The sequence below is a fragment of the Danio rerio genome, chromosome 5, assembly GCF_049306965.1.
Source record: "Danio rerio strain Tuebingen ecotype United States chromosome 5, GRCz12tu, whole genome shotgun sequence".
NCBI lineage: Eukaryota > Metazoa > Chordata > Actinopteri > Cypriniformes > Danionidae > Danio > Danio rerio.
Window position 1 is genome coordinate 71,986,752 of NC_133180.1, and position 20,410 is coordinate 72,007,161.

Here is a 20,410-nt window from a genome sequence, read left to right on the forward strand (position 1 = left end):
TTGCTATAAGGCAGGGATCACCAAACTTGTTCCTGGAGATTCGGTGTCCTGCAGATTTGAGCTCCAACTCTAATCAAACACACCTGAACAAGCTAATCAAGGTCTTACTAGGTATACTTGAAACACCTAAGCAGGTGTGTTCAGAGAAGTTGGAGCTAAACCCTGCAGGGCACTGGACCTCCAGGAACGAGTGTGGTGACCCCTGCTATAGAGCAGTGGTTCTCAAAGTGGGGGTCGGGACCCCCCGAGGGGTCGCGGGGCAATGAAGGGGGGGTCACCTGGTGATTTCCAAAAATCGATTTATTTTTATTAAACCATAAGAATTAACATATTTTATCCATAACTATACTGAAAATAAAAAAGTCGTTTATAGTTACTATATACTATATAGTTACTATAGTAGCTTATAGATACTAGTTCTATTGGATTGCGACCCCTGGGGTAATTACATTATATTAAAGGCAGCAATAGCGTCACATGCATTTTGATTTTATAACATCAGGTTATACTTTCTGGCACATTTAAAGCACTGACACAAATTTAATTGGTGTGTCTGCGTCATTGCATGCAAGGTTTCTGTATTTATAACCACCTCAGAGGATATTGGGGGTCGCGAGTCACTGGCGTTGTAATTTTGGGGGTCGCGGGCTGAAAAGTTTGGGAACCCCTGCTATAGAGTGACGTTTCTCCAGGGGGAAGCTCGGTGGATCAGTTGGTACCGGGCCACAGAAAAAGTAATGACTTTTTTGCAGTTATTTTTTTATCGGGAGTCCGAACAATCTTTTATTTGGAAAAATTACCGTATTTTCTCCGTTACATCTTGATGACTTGAGCATTTTCCACACGTAAGGTTGTTATTTCCAATGGAGGCATGTGCCTTGTGCGCGCATATTGGAAGCGACTTCCAGGCGCACCCACTAGGCATGGGTGTTAAGTCAAGGTGTTAAAACTGGAAAAATGTTTTGTTATACCGTTTCTAAGGTATATCTGGAAGTTTTATATTACATGTTTTTTAATGTTTGTGGTGTTTTTGAAGCTAATAAAGATAGTAGAAGTCAATTTTAATTATGTAGCCTGACATGTTTACTGTTTCAAAATATTTTAAGTGTTTCCTAAAATGTCATTTACTGTGTCAAATGGGGGAAAAAGTTGGTGTTTACTAACACATTTAAAAAGAAACTGTTTTACATGAAGTTAATTATGAAATGAATTATGAAATCATAATATGTTTATCCTAGGTTATTAAGCCGTCAGAATCATATACCGGCCCATATGTAGCACCCAACGTCTAAACGTCTTCAGAATGCTGCGAGCGCACCACGAGCCACGTGACAAGAACTGACTGATCAGCTTCATATTTTGTATGGAAAATACACATTTCGGTAGACTAATTACCTCAGACAAACACAGAACACCTAAACACTGCAGTGCTTATTCATTTTCTCCATGAATAAACCTTGTATCAGAGCTGCAGCAATGTTTTGTCAGCTTGTCTCTGAGAAAAGGGATGTACATCACTTAGCAACCCTCCCCCCAGGCCACGGTAAAATTGTCAAACATTGACCAGTCCGCAGTGGTAAAAAGGTTGGGGACCATTGCCTTAAGTCACATGAATAAAGCTGAATCACAGTAGATACAGAGCTGAGAGGAGTGTCACGCTAGGCAGGTTGTTGATCGTCAAAAACTGCATATCTTCCAGTAGACCTCCGATCTTTAAATGGATCCCAGAGTTGGGATGAGTGACAGCTTTTGAAAAACGTTCGTATAGCTTACATGAAGGGATTGAAATTTATTTGAATAAATCGGGAAGATTTCTGAATTTCGGTGATCGATTTTTTTAATGTGTGTTTTGGTTTGGTTTATTTATTCAATTTATATACAGTTTTATTTGGCATTGCTCTGCTTTTACGTTAATGATCTGTGTTTGATATTCGTCTGCTTTATTTGCAAATAACAAAATCAATAAAAAGTTCAATCATAAACAAAATAAATTAAAAGATAAGTATAGAACAGTTCATTTCACTTGCCTGTGCCTGAACACTCTTAGTTACTGCTAATGAGTTTAGTTTTAGTCTTTGCAGCGCAGTGTTTCATTTATACTGATGGATGCGCAGTGTGTTCTGATCGACCTTGAAATGGAAGTGTGTAGGCGCGTGGCTGAGAGAGTTCTGTATTTTCACACAGGCAAATAAAAAAAAGGAAAGTCTTAAAAACCTGCTTTCTAAATGTGACTGGGTTCATTTGGAACTCTTCGACCTTTTAAGAACAAGCAGAATATGTTTCTTTAGTAGCAGGCGGAACAAATGTGCAAGCTGCAATCTTATTGGCAAGCAGATATGTCTTATGCTTGTTTTGATTTCAGCTAAAGTAGGAAAACATGATGAATATTTATTACTATTTATCAGATCCTAGCATGCTTTATATTATTAGCAGTAGTTGGATTGTCATTCTATGCATATGAAGTACTGCAATACTCAAAAATGCAATACTCAGTGAAATAACGCAATACTCACTGCATATGAAACGCATATGAAAATTTAGTTTTGCATTCAGATGTAAAACATTCATAGACACTAACAGGCCACTTTATTAGGTACACCTGCACATTTTTAATCAGCCAATCACATGGCAGCAACTCAATGCATTTAGGCATGTAGACATGGTCAAGACGATCTGCTGCAGTTCAAACTGTGCATCAGAATGGGGAAGAAAGGTAATTTAAGGGCCTACTCACACTATGCTATCCGAACAATGCCTAGGCCTTTTTCACGGATCGTTTTAAAGTGTGAGTGTGCTGAATTGAGCCCGGTTCACTTGGGCTTTGGCACGGTACGCTTGTGTGTGAGTGAAAAATGCGCCTAAACCTGAAACTGAAAGCAAGATGTGACTTTTTTTACGGGACTGTTTCATATAGATTTATTAATCATTCCTACCGTTCAATTAACGCAAACTTCCGTAGTTTATTAAAGTCGCAAACTCCTCACTGCACCAACGCTGCGCCTTCAGCAAACCTTCTAATTCCTGCAGCACGAGGACTGTTTATGAGCGTCAAAAGTGGCGGATCTGTTTGGCGAAATATTTGACTGTGCCACCTAGAGGTGTGAACCTACACTAGTCTCAAGGTTCGGTTCGGTTATGATTATCATGCCATCGATTCGGTTCAATTCGATATTTCGGTGCATCACGGTGCATTGACGGTGCTTTCCATACACAGTTTTATATTTTCTTCACAGCAGCAGTTCTTGTATTAAAATGTATGAATATATTTATATTTATATACTATTTGTAATACAATTTTGTCATTTAATACAAACAGTCAGATATATAAACTGTAACTTTAAACAACACGAGCATTTAGCAAATAATATAAACAAATATAAATATCCAGCTAAATTTCTGATCCTTGTCTAGTTCTCTTACACCCCTTTGATTAGTCACACCTTCAAAAAAACGGTTGCGATTGGCTCTTGCGCGCTGCGCTCTTCACAGATGAGTGACACTGAGCGGCAGGCGGCAGCGGCGATCTCACAGCTGATGTATGATACACAGTGGAGAAAACTCTGCAGACATGCGCTCGTTTCTGGATGCAAAAGTAATGATGTAAAAGAGCCGAGAAGAGAAGAAAAGCCACACCAGCAGGTCAAATGGGCCACTGTGTGTGTGTGTGTGTGAGAAAGAGAGAGAGAGATGGAGTAGGCTACTTTCATTCTCTCGATCTCAGTGAGATAGGGGCTATTGTTGTATATGTCAGTGAAAGACTGATCCAGCAAACACACACAGTGAAATTGTGCACAGTTTATGAGTCATAAGTAGTTAAAGCTCTGTAAATACTCGCGATCGCCTCCCTCGCGACAGAGCGCATATGAGGTAAATGACATAAGTAATAACCGTTTATGATTATTACTGAACCGATACCGAATTGTCCCGAAAAAACGATTATTTTTGACACCCCTAGTGCCACCGCATCCTAAACGACTAAAACAATATAACTAGAGAAATGTCCACTGTGCTCAACAGTGCATCATCGATGATGTAAGCGTGCTCAGGCCGGAATGTAATGTGAGAGCGGGCCGTCTGGGGAGACAAGAGGGGGGACAAGCATGCTTTGGCCCGGTTCAAGGCAACTGTACATAGTGTGAGTACGCTCTAAAGGCTGATTTATACTTTTGCGTCAAACGCCGGCGTATGCTACGGCATTGACGCATAGCCCTTCACCGTGGCCGTCAGCGTCACTGACGTGCACCTCTCAAAAAATTTAACTACACGTCACAACAACGTGTAGCGCAAGCTCTGTGATTGGTCGGCTTGGTAGCGTTGACGAGTCTGGGCGGGACCGAGAGCCGCGCGAATGGCGCGAGCAATTGTTTACAAGTGTGGAGTCCCGTGAAGGAGCTCCGGATGGAAAGTTTTGTTTAGTGTTTACCTCATAGTTAAAGTTGTTGCACGTCCGCCGGTTCCTGCCTCGAAATGAGCGAGTTTGAGCCACTTGTACATCCAGGAAGTGTTCAGGAACAGCAAAACAGCAGCGAAGAAACTCGACACAGAGGAACATAAACACCTCACTGCCAACTAGCGTTTCGGAAGTGTTAATGCAGACCAACAGAGACAGCGCGCAGAAGTGTAAATGCACAGCTACGGGCGTTGCATGCGCCGTGGGTTACGCCGGTCACTTGACGCAGAAGTATAAACCAGGCTTTAGTGACTTTCAATGTGGCGTTGTTGGTGCCACATGGGCTGGTCTGAGTAGTTTAGAAACTGCTGATCTACTGGGATTTTCACGTACAATTATCTCTAGGGTTTACAGAGAATAATCCGACAAAGAGGAAATATCCAGTGAGTGGCAGTTCTTTACCGGGTGCCTCTCCTGTCAGCTAAAAACTTAAAACTGAGGCTACAATTCGCACAGGTTCACTGAAATTGCACAATACAATTTTGTAAAAATGATCAGTCTCATTTTTTGCTGCGACATTCGGATGGTTGGGTCAGAATTTGGCCTCAACAACATGAAAGCATGAATCCATCCTGCCTTGTAATAATGGTTCAGGTTAGTGTTGGTGGTTCAATGGTGTGGAGGATATTTTCTTGGCACACTTTGGGCCCATTAGCAGCAATTGAGCATTGTGTCAATGCCACAGCCTACCTTAGTATTGTTGCTGACCATGTCCAGACTTTTTGTCCTTTTGTCCTGCCCCTCTTATTGAATAATCTAATGTAATGTAAAATGTAAACACAAGTTTAATCAATCAACCCATACTCATAAATTAAAACAAAAAATGATGCATAACCAATAGAAAACTCTTCTAGGACACTCGAGATTTCAAATCTCAAGACGTTTTCCTGGTAAAATAAAGGTCTAAATAATTAGAAAGCTATTAAATCTCTGTTTTGTTCAAGTGTTTTACAGTCATAGCCTGGAGTTACGTTCTTATTATATCAGTCGAAAAATGACAAATATTCTTCAGTGTGTTTGTTCAAGAGTTGAAGGGTTTTTGTATAGTCATAGCCTGAAGTTATATTCTTACCGTATCGCTTGAGAAATGAACACATATTCTTGAATTTAGGTTACTGTCACTGTGGCCTGATTTGTTCGCTGATCCAAAAATATCCTGTTTTAGCTGAAGCGTGGAGTCAGACGACCATCATGTTGAGTTCAGCTGGGGAGAGCCGAGGCTTATGGGGGTTTAAAATTAAGCTGTGATGTGGTTGGAGGTGACCTCTTTCTGACCTCATTGGATTATATGGGTTTATGTCCTGTAAAAGTGCAAGTCTGACAGAGACGGGAGTCGTTTTTAAGTGCGTTGCTGAGGCAGCAGTGCACTGTCATCATGTGTGCACGTGTCTTTTAATCTACAGCTGCTTTGTTTGTGGTTCTTGGTTTCAATATGTATGCTTGTTTTTAGATTTTCTGTGGTTTTTTCCACTCAAAACAGTATTGTTATTGGTAATTTACAACGAAATGTTTTTGGCTGTAAGTCATCAACTGCTAGTGTATTGTATGTTGATACACATCAAACTGAAATATGAAAAATTGTTAACGGAAATAAGTGAAAATAGCCCTCTTAAAATCAAAATGAACCAAGCAACTAGCAAGTACTACTTTTATTGTGATTTTTGTAGTTTTGAAATACATTTTTATAGAAGCGGTAGTGGATATGATGGGAATTATGTTAACCAATTACAACAGTGGACATTTATTTTGTTTCTATCAGAGGCAACGTTCATCCTAAGTGTGCAATTTTTAGAAAAAGTAAAAATTAAATTAAGATGGAAAATTATGATTTTTAAGTGTATTATTCCTGAATATATATATATATATATATATATATATATATATATATATATATATATATATATATATATATATATATATATATATATATATAGTTGGTGTTTCTGTGTGGAGTTTGCATGTTCTCCCTGCCTTCGCGTGGGTTTCCTCCGGGTGCTTCGGTTTCCCCCACAGTCCAAAGACATGCGGTACAGGTTAATTGGGTAGGCTAAATTGTCTGTAGTGTATGAGTGTGTGTGGATGTTTCCTAGAGATGGGTTGCGGCTGGAAGGGCATCCGCTGCGTAAAAACTTGCTGGATAAGTTGGCTGGATAAGTTCATTCCGCTGTGGCGACCCCAGATTAATAAAGGGACTAAGCCGACAAGAAAATGAATAAATATATACATATACACACACACACACACACACACACACACACACACACACACACACACACATATATATATATATATATACACTGCCTTGAAGATGAATCCAAAGACTCTTGATGAACTCTGGAAGTCCTGCAAGAATGCTTTCTTTGCCATTCCAGATGACTTTATCAATAAAGTTATTTGAGTCATTGCAGAGATGTATGGATGCAGTCCTCCAAGCTCATGGGAGTCATACATGCACCATGACTTTATATTCTGTGTTGTACATAATTTCTCTTAAGTGACAAGAATTATGTCTTAGCAAAGTCAGACCTTGCTGTCCTAATTAAATAAATAAAATCAAGGCATGATCATATTTTATTTTGGTAAAATAAGCATAATCTAGAGGCCTTTGCCTTTCATATGAGCCACCTCTGATACCAAATGATCAACTAGAAATCAAGTTATTCTTTCTGGTTCCTTACACACACACACACACACACACACATTTCTATATATATATATATATATATATATATATATATATATATATATATATATATATATATATATATATATATATTAGGGTTGTCTCGATGCCATAAATTCGTTATGATACTATACTACCTGAAGTATTGTGATACCAAGTAGTATTGCGATACTGTAATTCATAACATAAATCTATAAAATGAAGAAAATTATCAGAAATGCTATATTTTATATGGTATAATAGGCCTACTTGAATTGAACATCATTCCTTATTATAATATGGTAACTAAAATGTATTCTTTTGTTTATTTTGTAGATAAGTGACCAACAAAAAATTCATTAAAACAGAGATAGTAGTTATACCAAAAATAAATTGTTATAAAACGAGCATTTTTCCAACAAAAATTGGCTGTATAAAGTGGTCAAAAATTGTTTCAATGTTTCCTGTTGCTCTGTTTTTCCGTTTTTCATCTATTGGTTGTTTTTGTTGTTGTTGTTGTTGTTGTTGTTGTTGTTGTTGGTTTAAGTATTTGCCAGTAATAATCCAAAGTAACTCAATTTCACATTGTGAGTCGTTCTTTTTAAGAGATTGTTGTGGTTTTTGTAGCTACTAAGTCATATTGGCAGAACAGAAATGAACTGATTCAGATGTGCGTTCGGACTAAAGCATTAGAAAACGTGCAATAGGCTACCATAAAAGTTGTGAGTTCTACACAGTTCCGCAAACTTAAAGGGCTCCACAGCCACAGACTATTCAGATAAAAAGTTATATTGTTGCACAGATGTGTGAGCATTTTAGTGACTTTCCACATACAACATTATGTATTGTTGATAGACAGTATTGTAGATACTGACGATGCTACCGTTTACAAAGTACAGTGGCACTGCCAGCATTTTGGAGTCATAGTACCATGATACAACTACCATAGTACCGGTAAACCGTGCAACCCTAATAAATATACTTTTTTTTTTTGTTCAAATCTTTTTATTAACATTTTGGTCAATAAAACATCAATTTCAAAAGTATTTGAAAAACAGAAACAAATGATCTTTGCTCCAACAGAGCCCCCCCACCCCACAGCACCATTTATAAAGAATATGTTATGCCTATTTTTAATCTGTTTTACATTCTGTCGCAATATATAATACATACAATACAAATAGACAAAAGTTCCATTATATGTTCTAATAAATATACTTTATATACTTTTAAACCCTATTAAACATCTGAAATAATGTCTTTGTTTTATGCTTGCAGTGGAGGAGTGACTTTGTCAATGGCTGGGTGAAGTTGTCGGGAAGCCACGAGAATCAGGAGGAGTGCCTTGGAATGGCTGTGTTGGACATGATGAGGACTGCCAAAGAGAAAGATTGCTCGCCGCTGGACATCTATAATGACATTAGGTACTACTACTTGAAATTGCTTTTGATGTGGAGGGTCTTTTTCTGCCTGAGATACTGGTGCCCTAAAAAACTAAATAAAATTGTCGTAAAACGCACATAAACAAATACAATAGGAACGATATAACAGAATTTTAGCAGTTATAAAATCTTGACTTTTCCAAACTAGTTACGAAACTGGTCATCATCACATGCCTTATAGTGACTGTCATCATCTGCTTTATTCATAGTTATAAATCATTCCTCCCGAAAGACATGAGGGAGCGAATCCAGGACTATCATTTTGTCACAAGAAAGCGCATCCGCTATCGCTTCCGAAAAGTGGTGCAGCAGCTGAGCCAGTGCCGGGCCACAGCGCGAGACCTAAAGCTCAAATACCTGATCAGCCTGGAGTCTCTGGACAATGGTTTCTACACCGAACGCTTCCAGGTCAAAGAGCCTTCGACCGAGCAGGTCACTATCGTCGTCTCTGCAGATCGAGGCATTCAGTGGTGCCACGAGCGACATAAAGACACACAGTCTGAGGTAACGCCAGCCTTTCCTTTTAAATACTTCTCCAAAATCACATTTGCGTTCCACAGATACACTAAATAAATATGATTGATGCTGATCAGTGCAAACATATATACAGTTGTTGACAAATTTATTAGCACTCTTGTGTAAATTTGTATTTTTTTATCCCTGATGTACTGTTGGGGATGTTTTCATCCACTCTGGGGTGATTTCGAGGCTTAATTTGGCCATAACTTTTTCTTTGTTTCAGCTAGGAGAATGATTTTTGCTGAAAAATCTTACCTGCCACTTTATTGGGTACACCTGGCCAACTGCTTGTTAACGCAAATTTTTATTCAGCCAATCACATGGCAGCAACTCAATGCATTTAAGCATGTAGGCATGTTTAAGACAATCTGCTGCAGTTCAAACCGAGCTTCAGAATGGGGGAGAAAGCTGATTTAAGTGGCTTTGAACATGGCATGGTTGTTGGTGCCAGACGGGCTGGTCTGAGTATTTCAGAAACTGCTGATCTACTAGGATTTTCACGCACAACCATCTCTAGGGTTTACAGAGAATGGTCTGAAAAAGAGGAAATATACAGTGAGTGCCAGTTCTGTGGGCACAAATGCCTTGTTGATGCCAGAGGTTAGAGGAGAATGGCCAGACTGGTTCCAGCTGATAGAAAGGCAACAGTAACTCAAATAACCACTCATTACAACAGAGGTCTGCAGAAGAGCATCTCTGAACACACAACACATCCAACCTTGAAATAGATGGGCTACAGCAGCAGAAGACCTCACCGGGTGCCACTCCTGTCAGCTAATAACAGGAAACTGAGGCTACAATTTACACAGGCTCACCAAAAATTGAACAATAGAAGATTGGAGAAATGTTGCCTGGTCTGATGAGTCTCAATTTCTGCTGCAACATTACCCTAGTAGCAAAGAATTCTGGCCCAGATTTGGCATAAAGCTGGCACAGCCGGCATTCATCCGGCACTGGCATATAGCATGTGGGCCAAACATGGCCCGGGTTTGGCAGAGGTGGCACCGTCTTTAAGGCGGCACACAAGATTTGGGCCAGATGAAAAACGTAGTATTTGGCCCAGATTTAAAAACTTGATAAGTGGGCCATGTGAGTTTGGCCAGTCTTGACCCACATTTAAAATACACTAAAATCATTTTTGAGTAAAGAAAAAAAATTCTACCAATCAGGTCACTTTGAGAAAAACCGTGCCCATAGTGTGCCTAAAGCGCATCACTCCATGGGTTCATCAATTTCATTGCAATCGTGACACACCAACCTATCTGGCCCAGTTCAGGCCCAGTTATGAGTTTTTAACTTGGCTGAGACTTGGCCCAGATATGGTCTGTGTTTGGCCCTTGTCTGGAAGCCAGATTTGGTCCAGTCATGTACCGTAATTCACTGCGGCATGTGGGCCAAGCAAAACCTGATTGTGTGGGCCAGAGCTGGGCCAGAGAAATTTTGCTATGTGGGTATAGGATAATCGGGTCAGAATTTGTTATCAACAACATGAAAGCATGAATCCATCATGCCTTGTATCAACAATTCAGGCTGGTGGTGGTGGTGTAATGGTTTGGGGGATATTTTCTTTGCACACGTTGGGCCCGTTACCAATTGAGCATCGTGTCAACACCACAGCCTACCTGAGTATTGTTGCTAACAGTGTCCTTCCCTTTATGATCACAGTGTACTCATCTTCTGATGGCTACTTCCAGCAGGATAACGCACCATGTCATAAAGCGTGAATCATCTCAGATTAATTTCTTGACCATGACAATGAGTTCACTGTAGTCAAATGGCCTCCACAGTCACCAGATTTCAATCCAATAGAGCATCTTTGGGATGTGGTAGAACAGGAGATTCGCATCATGTATGTGCAGCTGACAAATCTGCAGCAACTGCGTGATGCTATCATGTCAATATGGGCCAAAATCTCTTAGGAATATTTCCAGTAGCTTGTTGAATCTACGCCACAAAGGATTAAGGCAGTTCTGAAGGCAAAAGGGGGACCAACCCGGTACTAGTAAGGTGTGCCTTATGAAGTGGCTGTATAACATTTATAATATCAAGACAAAAGGACATTAAAACTACTTATTTAATTATTATCTTATTGTAATTTAATTTTTTGTGGTAAAAATTTCTTATGAGCAAAGTTAATCTGAGACCATGCACGTTTCAATTCTTGTTCAGAAAATCGTGTCATAACTATATCAAAGCAGTTGTGATTGAGCCATTAGGCTGTACTATATCCTGAAACCCAAACCTGCCTGTAACTTCAAAACAATTCCTTTGCTGCCTCCTATGCATTGGCAAATCCTGAAGGAAATGCCAGCCATGTCATGTTTACAGATATTACTGTACTGATGCCAAAATTAAATGGGGGAGGGGGGGGGTCTTTTTCTGCTTGTGAAGTCTCTCAACATTATTTTACTTACTTACTAGGACCTGCTGCAGACGTATTGTGATTTCGCGGAAGTTGTCGATATCAGTATCAGGCAAGCCAGCAAAGACGGTACCAACATGAACCGCATTGTCTCCATCAACAGACAGGATGGAACACCTCTAGTAAGTCTGCTGTAAAAGCGAAACCCTGCTGCATTGTTCACTGGGATATCCTTTCATTGTTGCGCCATGTTAAAGGTGCTCGCGGCGCCTTTGAACTTCACAATTTCTTCCTGCTATTATCTGAGAATATTTATAAATCATGTACTGAAATTGGATTTTTTTCCCCCTCATTTTTTGTTCTAAGTAGGAGTTGGTGTTTTATACAGTTAAAGTCAAAATTATTCGCCCTCCTGGGATTTTTCTTTTGCAAATATTTCTAAAATGATGTTTAACAGAGCAAGGAATTTTTCACAGTATTTGCTATAATATTTTTGCTTCTGGAGAAAGTCGGATTTGTTTTATTTCGGCTAGAATAAGTTTTTGATTTTTTTAAAAAAACATTTTAAGGTCAATATTATTAGCCCCCTTAAGCAATATTTGTTGGCCACCACCAGCTTTGGGCAGGGCTTCAGCGTCAATGCTTGACTGAAGGCGTGTCTGAAGTTGGGGCTGAAACAATTGTGAAAGCAGTGTCAGCCAATGAAATTCAGTCAGCAATAGGCCACTGTCTAGCTGGTGTATTTGTATACAGCGATCTGATTGGCTGACGCTTCCGTTGGCGCTTAAAGTTGAGCTAGTCCCAACTTCTGCAGCGAGCTATGCCTCTGAAGGGGCGCCGACAAATCTATAGTTCGGCAATGCCTGAAGTCACCCATTCAAACTGAATGGGAAGCGTTGACGCCGACGCCCCGTGTGAATGGGGCGCAAGACTTTTGCACAGATCTCAAATGTGTGGTGCAAGTGCAGGGTCATTACTTTTTTGGGTGAACTGTACCTTTAATATGCAAACAGAAAACGTTTGACCACAATATTCAGAACATCAAACTTGAATCAAACGTCTTTGTTTAATGTGACCTCTTTAGCACCAATCAAAAGCTTTTTTTTTTTTTTTCTCAGTCTTTTCTGAAATTGTGCTATTAAATATCAAGCATCTCTCAACCTTCTTTCTTTCACAGATTTAGCAAGTTCTATCTTTTTCTTTCCAGGCGAATCTCATACTGCCCATACGTGCTGTATACTGTATAATATTCAGGTCTGGAATTTTGGAGGCCATTTCATGACTTTGTTTCATCAGCTGGTTTTTACTCTCCAAATGTTATTTCATTGCATTAGCAGTGTGTTTGAGATTATTATCATGCTGAAAAATAAAACTTACAAATTAGGTACTTTCTAGTAGGAATTAGAAGACGATATTAAAAAAAATTCTGTACTATTTATCATTCATAATCCCATCAATTCAGGCAATATTGACAATAGCTTTGGCAGAAAGGCAGATCAAAGACGGAAACTCCAGTATTTTTCGTTCATTCTTCTTCCATCTCTCTTTCAGAGAAATAATACATTATTTCCTCCTATTATCTGAAACAGAAACACCAGTATTTTTCATAAATTTTTCCATCTTTCTCAAACTCTTTCATATCAGTTGTAAAAATGATTATTGGTATATTATATAATTTATTTACTTGTTGTGTAAGGTTATTTTTGTAAAACTGCACAGCCAATGCAGTAAAATTTCGTACACTAGTACGTGTGAATGACAGTAAAGTCAAATCATTTGTCTTAAACAATTAGTCTAAAAAAGCCAACTAAAACCTGTATTTTCTGGTTGTATTTTAATAAAGAAAATAAGAAGTTAATATTAGGGCCAGACGGAATCTGCGGACGTTTTTTGCTATTTCTGCGGAGAATTTTGGTAAAAGTCTGCGGATTCCTGCGGAATTATTTTGGGAACATCATAACTAAAACCGTAATATATGAAATAAAAAAATAATATGTTTTTAACTTTTATTTAATGTTTAAAATGCAAATCCAATTAGATTCACTTTATTTGGTAAATAAAGTTTGTCATATAATATATCTAGTAAAAGACAGAAAATAATACTGTACAAACTGCATTGTACATAAATCAGATGAACATTTTCATATTAGTCAATGATATTACTGTAATTAATAAAAAAATGTATAAAAATAGATTTACATACATTTACTCAAGTAAATAAACAGAATTAATGATGGGCTAAAAATCTGTGGAAAATCCGAGGAATTCTGTGCGTGCAGATTCCGGGTGGGCTGTTGTTATTATATATAATGATCTAAAGTTGTCATGAGCCAATTTAATCTGAAACCCTGCATGTGTCTAGTTCGGACAATAGAGAAATTACACATTATTTCTTCCTGCTATTATCTGAAAATATTTACAGATCATGTACTAAAATAAGATTCTTCCCCTCGTTTTGTTTCTAAACAGGAGTTGGTGTTTTCCACCTCAATGCAGGCCTTGTCTTTTGTATCTCTAATTGATGGTTACTACAGACTGACCACAGATGCCCATCACTACCTCTGTAAGGATGTCGCCCCGCCGTATCTGCTGGAAGCCATCGAGAGCTACTGCCACGGCCCGATATCGTGAGCTCCAAACAAAATACTTGCAATAAACCTCTGGCTCTCATATTGCTCCTGTCTCCATCCATCTGTTTTTATACTGTAAATTAGCCAGATTTTAATAAACTAATAAACCTAAAAGTGCATCTAAGGGTGCTTTCACACCTGCCATATTTAGTTCGATTGAATCGCACTAGAGTTTGTTTCCCCTTTTGGTATGGTTCGTTTGGGCAGGTGAGAATGCAGCAATCGTACTCGAGTGCGCACCAAAAGCGGACCAAATAAGCGTACCGAGACCTGCTCGAAGAGGTGGTCTCGGTACACTTTCAAACGAACCCTGGAGCGGTTCGTTCATGGTGAGAATATGATCCGTACTAAAACTACGGCCGCACTTCATTTTCGTAATGTATAGTTTGTCTAAAGCAGGGATACAATCAGCCAGCGCAGTCGTCCCTCCAGACTAAAAGGTTTTGTTTACCTGCGGGAGTTCACTGGCATTTTCCCGCACGTGAATTCTGACCAATCAGTGAGCAGTTTAGGAAATATGTTCGACAACATCTGGCCAATTAGAGATGTGGATTTTGTCAGATGACTGCGTTTTGGTTTGTTTCAACTGGTTCGGACCAAAGCCAGCAGTGTGGTGTGAAAACGACCCAAAGACGGCAGAAGATGCAACAATGTATCATTTATTACCCTTGGTCCGGACCAAATGAAGCGAACTACAGATGTGAAAGCACCCTAACACTAGGAAAGTGCACTAATCAAATTTGGACTTTGGAATTGAGACTTAATTGACTCTGATAACATGCACAAAAAACTTGATCTGGACATCCCTACTTTTAAGTATTTTTTGTAATAAACTCATTTTGGACCCTGATTTATGTTTACTTTTTCAGATTGCAATGAAACGATTAATCAAGTTGCAGTCGTCATCATTCTTTTTATCGTCTGTGTTGACAGAATGGATTTTGCGATCAGTAAACTACGCAAGTCAGGGAACCAGAAAGGCCTCTTTGTGCTCCGATGCAGCCCTAAAGACTACAACAAATACTTTCTGACTCTTGCATTCGGGGTACGTTTTCTGATTATTATTTTTGTATTGAAACTTTCTTCATTGTGGTGTTGACCTTTATACACTGCCGTTCAGAAGAAAAACCAACAAAAATAGGGTGAAAACAGTTAGATGTATGTACAGAAACATATATTTGTGCTGTAAATAATGGGTTTTAGTATTCTAGTACACACATTTTGTATTTATTATTTTTTTTCTACCTGCAAAAATGTTCATATATACAAATACATACATAAATTAGCGTTTTCTTGCTTTAAGAAATAATGTAAAAATTAAGTGAGTTTTTCCTTAAAACAAGCAAAATAATCCGCCAATGTGGTAAGCAAAAATAATAATATGTCAAAACGTAAAACAACATTATTTTGCTTGTTTTAAGGGGAAAATTATTATTTGGTCATATTGTTTCTTAAAACAAGACAATATTTCTTACCTGTTTAAAAAAATGTTTCTTCATTTAAGACCATTTTTAGATATTTGGACTAGAAAGTAGACAAACGGAATCTAAAAGTCTAATTTTTTGCAGTGTAGATTCTCATTTTTAGTCATTTTGTATGTCAAAAGCTCCGTTTACCATACATCTTTAAGTAAATGTGGAACATTTTGCAATAAATATCAAAATAGAATAAATAAATGTGCAATTTACGTACATTCAGTCCAGTTTAATCCACAATATAGAGCATTTTAAGGGGGTGTAAACAAGAACAATGGACCCAATATATTTCCGGTTTTACATTTTTATAGCTTCTGAGAATCTACAAAGAGCCACATATTGATAAGTAATGTTATGATGACTGTTTTAACATTAAATTATGAATTGCCTCTTGTTACAGGGATGAAATAGTTTAATAACAAGCAGGAAATGTTCATGGGCCAATGGCATCACCACATTGAAATAGTCTATATAAGGGTGTACTCACACTAGGCTATTCGAACCGTGCCCGGGCGCATTTGACCCCCATTTCTCAGTTAGTTTGACAAGTCTTAGTGCTCCGGGCGTGGTTCGGTTGTGTGGCCCTGGCCACACAAGGGCGGTCCAGAGTGCGATTTTGTTGGTCTTTGGTGTTTTACGAATGTATTGTAAGTATAAAGCGTGCCTGAGCATAAGACTAAAGACTGGACGTCACTTTTAAGGGACTGTTTCCTATGGATTTATTAATCATTCTTACTTTTTAATGAATGCAAACTGTCATAGTTTATCAAAGATGCAAACCCCTTGCTGCACCTTCAGCAAACCTTCTAATACATGCAGCATGAAGACTTTCATTCAAATTTTCAAGCCTCAAAAGCAGTGGATCTGTTCAGCAAAACATTTAACTGTGTGTCTCTGCACACTAAAGTAGAGGACCTGACCAGATTTCTGCGGCGCGGGAATAAATTTCCGAATAAAGCGCGGGAGCGATCGGTAACTGGTTTAACTTGGGATGGGAGCGGGTTTTCTAGCAATATCGCGCCCGACTCCCGAGCGGCCCGCATATGTATGTGTGTAAATGAAATAGCGCGATGCTGTGTTTAGCTTGTTTGTTGCTGTGTGTATGTGTGCACGCGCGAATGAGGGTGTGTGTGTGTGTGTGTGTGTGTGTGTGTGTGTGTGTGTGTGTGTGTGTGTGTGTGTGTGTGTGTGTGTGTGTGTGTGTGTGTGTGTGTGTGTGTGTGTGTGTGTGTGTGTGTGTGTGTGTGTGTGTGTGTGTGTGTGTGTGTGTGTGTGTTAGTGTGCGCGAATGAAAGAGAGAGAGCTTTGTCTGTGTGTGTGTATACAGACAGCTTGTTATAGGCTGTCTGGACTCTGTATAGCTGGGTGGTTTTCGGTTTTGTTCTCCCCCCGCTCTTTCCAGTGAGATCAGGCACGAAGGGTAGAAAACGGGGCGGGTCAGGCAGCGGGACAACAAATGCTTAATATAAGCAGGAGCGGTCGGGTTCTGGCTAAAACCTGGCGGGTGCGGGCAGGAGCGGGATTCAAAATTTAGTCCCGCGCAGATCTCTATACCAAAGGACTAAAAATAACTCAAAACAAAATAATTAAAGCAGTCTCCACTGTACTGGGCAAGAGCGTTTCTCTTCTGTTAAGCTGAACAGTCGCATCATTGATGACATAAGTGTGCTCAGGCTCTAAAGGTAAAAATGCAGTGTTGGTGAGGGCCGAGGGCAAGATGGGAGGGTGGACAATTGTGCCTAGGCTCGTGCCTAGTGCGAGTACACCCTAAAAATCATAGCTCAAGCTTTTGAACGGTGGTGTATTCTTAGCAAATCATCTCATAAATCATGTCTTGATATGTTTTTTTTTTTAATCCACTAGGGGTATGGAAATGTAGAGTACAAGCACTGTCTCATTACCAGATCTGAAAGCGGCAACTACAATCTTAGTGGAACCAAAAAGAGTTTTAGAAGCTTACAGGATCTGCTGAAGTGTTACCAGAAGGAAACAGTGAAATCTGACGGTATCGTCTTTCAGTTCAGCAAGTGCTGTTCACCAAGGCCCAAAGGTCAGTACAGCACCTGATATTCTCATCATGATTGTATGATTGATATGCAGTTGAAGTCAGAATTATTAGCCCCCCTGTATATTTTTGAATTTTTCATTTTAACGTAACTCTTTTGTGCTTTTGTTTTTGATGTAAACAGAGAAGTCGAGTTTGCTGGTGTGCAGAAGTCATCGGGGTTTGGAGGTTCCTCTGTCCTCCTCACTGCAGAGACACAACATCAGCCAGATGGTCTTTCACAAAATCAAGAAAGAAGACCTCGAGCTTGTAAGCAAATTAATAGATTTATGCAGCTAGAATGCATTCTGTTAAGCATGCTGTGAACTCAAAAGCAAACACCAGGGGCCTCATGTACGAAGACTTGCGTGGAAATCTTACTAAAACATTGCGTACGCACAAAGCTGTAAATGTGCGTACGCAGAAAAAAATTCAGATGTATGAAACACTGCGTACACCGAATCTCACGCATATTCTTTTGTACATCCGAATGAACGTGAAACTGAGCGCAACATGCACGAGCGCAAAACCCCTCCCTGCCTCCTCCCCTGTATGAATATGCTAATGACTATGCTAATGGCAAAACCCAACGAAAAAGCAACGGCAAAAGCAAGCAAAAAGAGAAACTTTGAACAGAATGTGAATTGTAGGTGCTGCTTTCGGAGGTAGACCGGAGAAAAGCGGTGTTATTTGCAAGTTTGTTCTCCGGAATTAACAACAAAAGAAAAAAATAGAGTGGGAGAGTTTAGCTGATACGGTTAACACAGTTGGGTCTGAACATCGCACTGAGTGCATTTAAAAAAGAAATAGTGTGGTTTATATCTGTAAAATGTTGCAGTACCCTTAGCAGTCTCAGTGGCGCACCTCATAAGAGGCATGTGATCATGCACTGACACGTTCGAGCATAAACTCGGCTCGAATCCAGCGTCTGATGAACTCTTTCTTCTTTTTTTCCCCGCTACATATCAGATTTTGCCCACTATTTATCACGAGATAGACAAGTAGGAATCATCAATAAGTTTGTGCATCAATAAGCATCATATTTTATTTGCACATTTATTGAATGGAAATGTTTCTGATTCACGCATGCAAATTCATCTTCAGATAGTGTCTTTATAGCAATGTGCGTGCTGTAGATTGCTCAGATTACATTGGGAAAACAGGCGACCGCTGCAAATTGTGCTTTAATGTTTAGCTGGTCAACTGTATGATATGGAAATCTTACATACCTACTATATGAACCCGTCTCTTACAGCTGCCATTGCAAGGCTCAGACACTTTGTAGAGAGGAATTTAACACAACTGCCTCTAGGAGTCGCCAATGGAAATAAAACAGACACGCACAAAAAATGTGCGTACGCCTGCCAGAAAGCTGCCGTGAACCTGCGCACATTCCCACGTTCAGTTCATTGTTAGTAAATCCAAACGTGAGCGATTCTGAGCGTGAAACCTGGCGTACGCAAAGTTTTTGTGCATACGCAGCGTTGATACATGAGGCCCCAGGAATCTCTCAGGCATTTCTTTCTTTATTGAAAACTCGCCATTGCTGAAGTCTTAAAAAATTCTCGAATGTTTTAGAGAAGTCTCCAAGAAGTCTAAGAGAAGCCTCAAAAGTCTCAGAGAATCCTCAAAAGTCTCAGAGAAGTCTCAAAAGTCTTAGGCCCCGTTTACACTGCCAGTTAAATGTGACCCAATTCCGATTTTTTTGCTGATATGTGACACAGATCGGATCTGTTCTATGACCGTTTAAACATGAAAATAATGCATGCATTCCGATATTCAGAGATCGGTTTCAGGCCTCCTTCATATGTAGAAATAAATCAAATATAGATTGGATATGTGACAATGTGACATGCAATGTGTCATGCAAACAGGCAGATCAGATTTATTGAGGCATTCCGTTCTTTACATCATTAAATTGCGGCAATGTGGTGCTTCTCCGCGGTTTAATGACGGAAAGAAGAGCGTGTGTGGAGATGCCGATGCGGTAAACAACATCAGAGGAAACACAGAGGAGGAAACTGGTCTGTCGGCACAATTGCTCCCACCAGACCTGAGATCTCTCTCGTACCCACAAATTCCTCTTAATGGTGGAGCACATTATAAAGCATATAAACCATAAGCGCAAGCTGCGATGACGGCCCTTTTCCACCTCCGCCTCAAAATCATTTTAAAGTTGGGCGAACTTCGTGTTGTAACGTTTGCTTTTTGTCGCTATTAATACACACACTGCGGGCTACACATAGAATAACTTTATTCTCTTCAACACCATTGCGCACACAGGCAAAGCCTACATCTTCAACTACACACACACACATCAGGGCCTTACCATTACATAAACTGTGTGGGGGTAAATCTGGCCTAAACCATTCACTGCTTTTACTACACTTTGCATATTTCGCAGAGCTAAAAACAAGCCCATTTCTTCCATCGTGGCTAGTGTGGCACAGATGCTAGAACTGGCCTTTATGCATGCGCGACATCGTAAATTGTATGGAACGTGTAAACGCATGAATTGGATATGGGTCAAAATTAAAACAATGTGTAAACAGACAGGCAAACAAATCAGATATAGGCAACAAATCGGAATTGAGCATCAAGACCTGACAGTGTAAAGGGGACCTTAGAGAAGTCTCAAAAGTCTAAGAGAAGTCTCAGAGAAGCCTCAGAAGTCTAAGAGAAGTCTCAGAGAAGCCTCAAAAGTGTCAGAGAAGTCTCAAAGGTCTAAGAGATGTATCAAAACTCTTAGAGAAGTCTCAAAACTCTCAGAAAAGTCTCAGAAAAGTTCTATAGAAGCCTCAAAAGTCTTAGAGAAGTCTCAAAAGT

At 39.5% G+C, this 20,410-nt stretch overlaps 1 protein-coding gene across 3 annotated transcripts in view; it reads left to right on the top strand.

Annotated features, from left to right (window-relative positions):
- The window catches only part of jak2b (Janus kinase 2b), a 78,031-nt gene that overhangs the window by 29,603 nt on the left and 28,018 nt on the right, over positions 1–20,410 (top strand). For all 3 annotated transcript variants that reach the window (XR_012405736.1, NM_131087.1, XM_073949776.1), the window contains 7 exon segments: positions 8,391–8,536; positions 8,764–9,058; positions 11,495–11,617; positions 13,905–14,062; positions 14,999–15,110; positions 17,404–17,590; positions 17,730–17,854. Coding sequence is in view for 2 of the 3 variants with exons in the window: in NM_131087.1 (NP_571162.1) it covers positions 8,391–8,536; positions 8,764–9,058; positions 11,495–11,617; positions 13,905–14,062; positions 14,999–15,110; positions 17,404–17,590; positions 17,730–17,854 (1,146 nt within the window). In the remaining variant the exon portion in view is untranslated.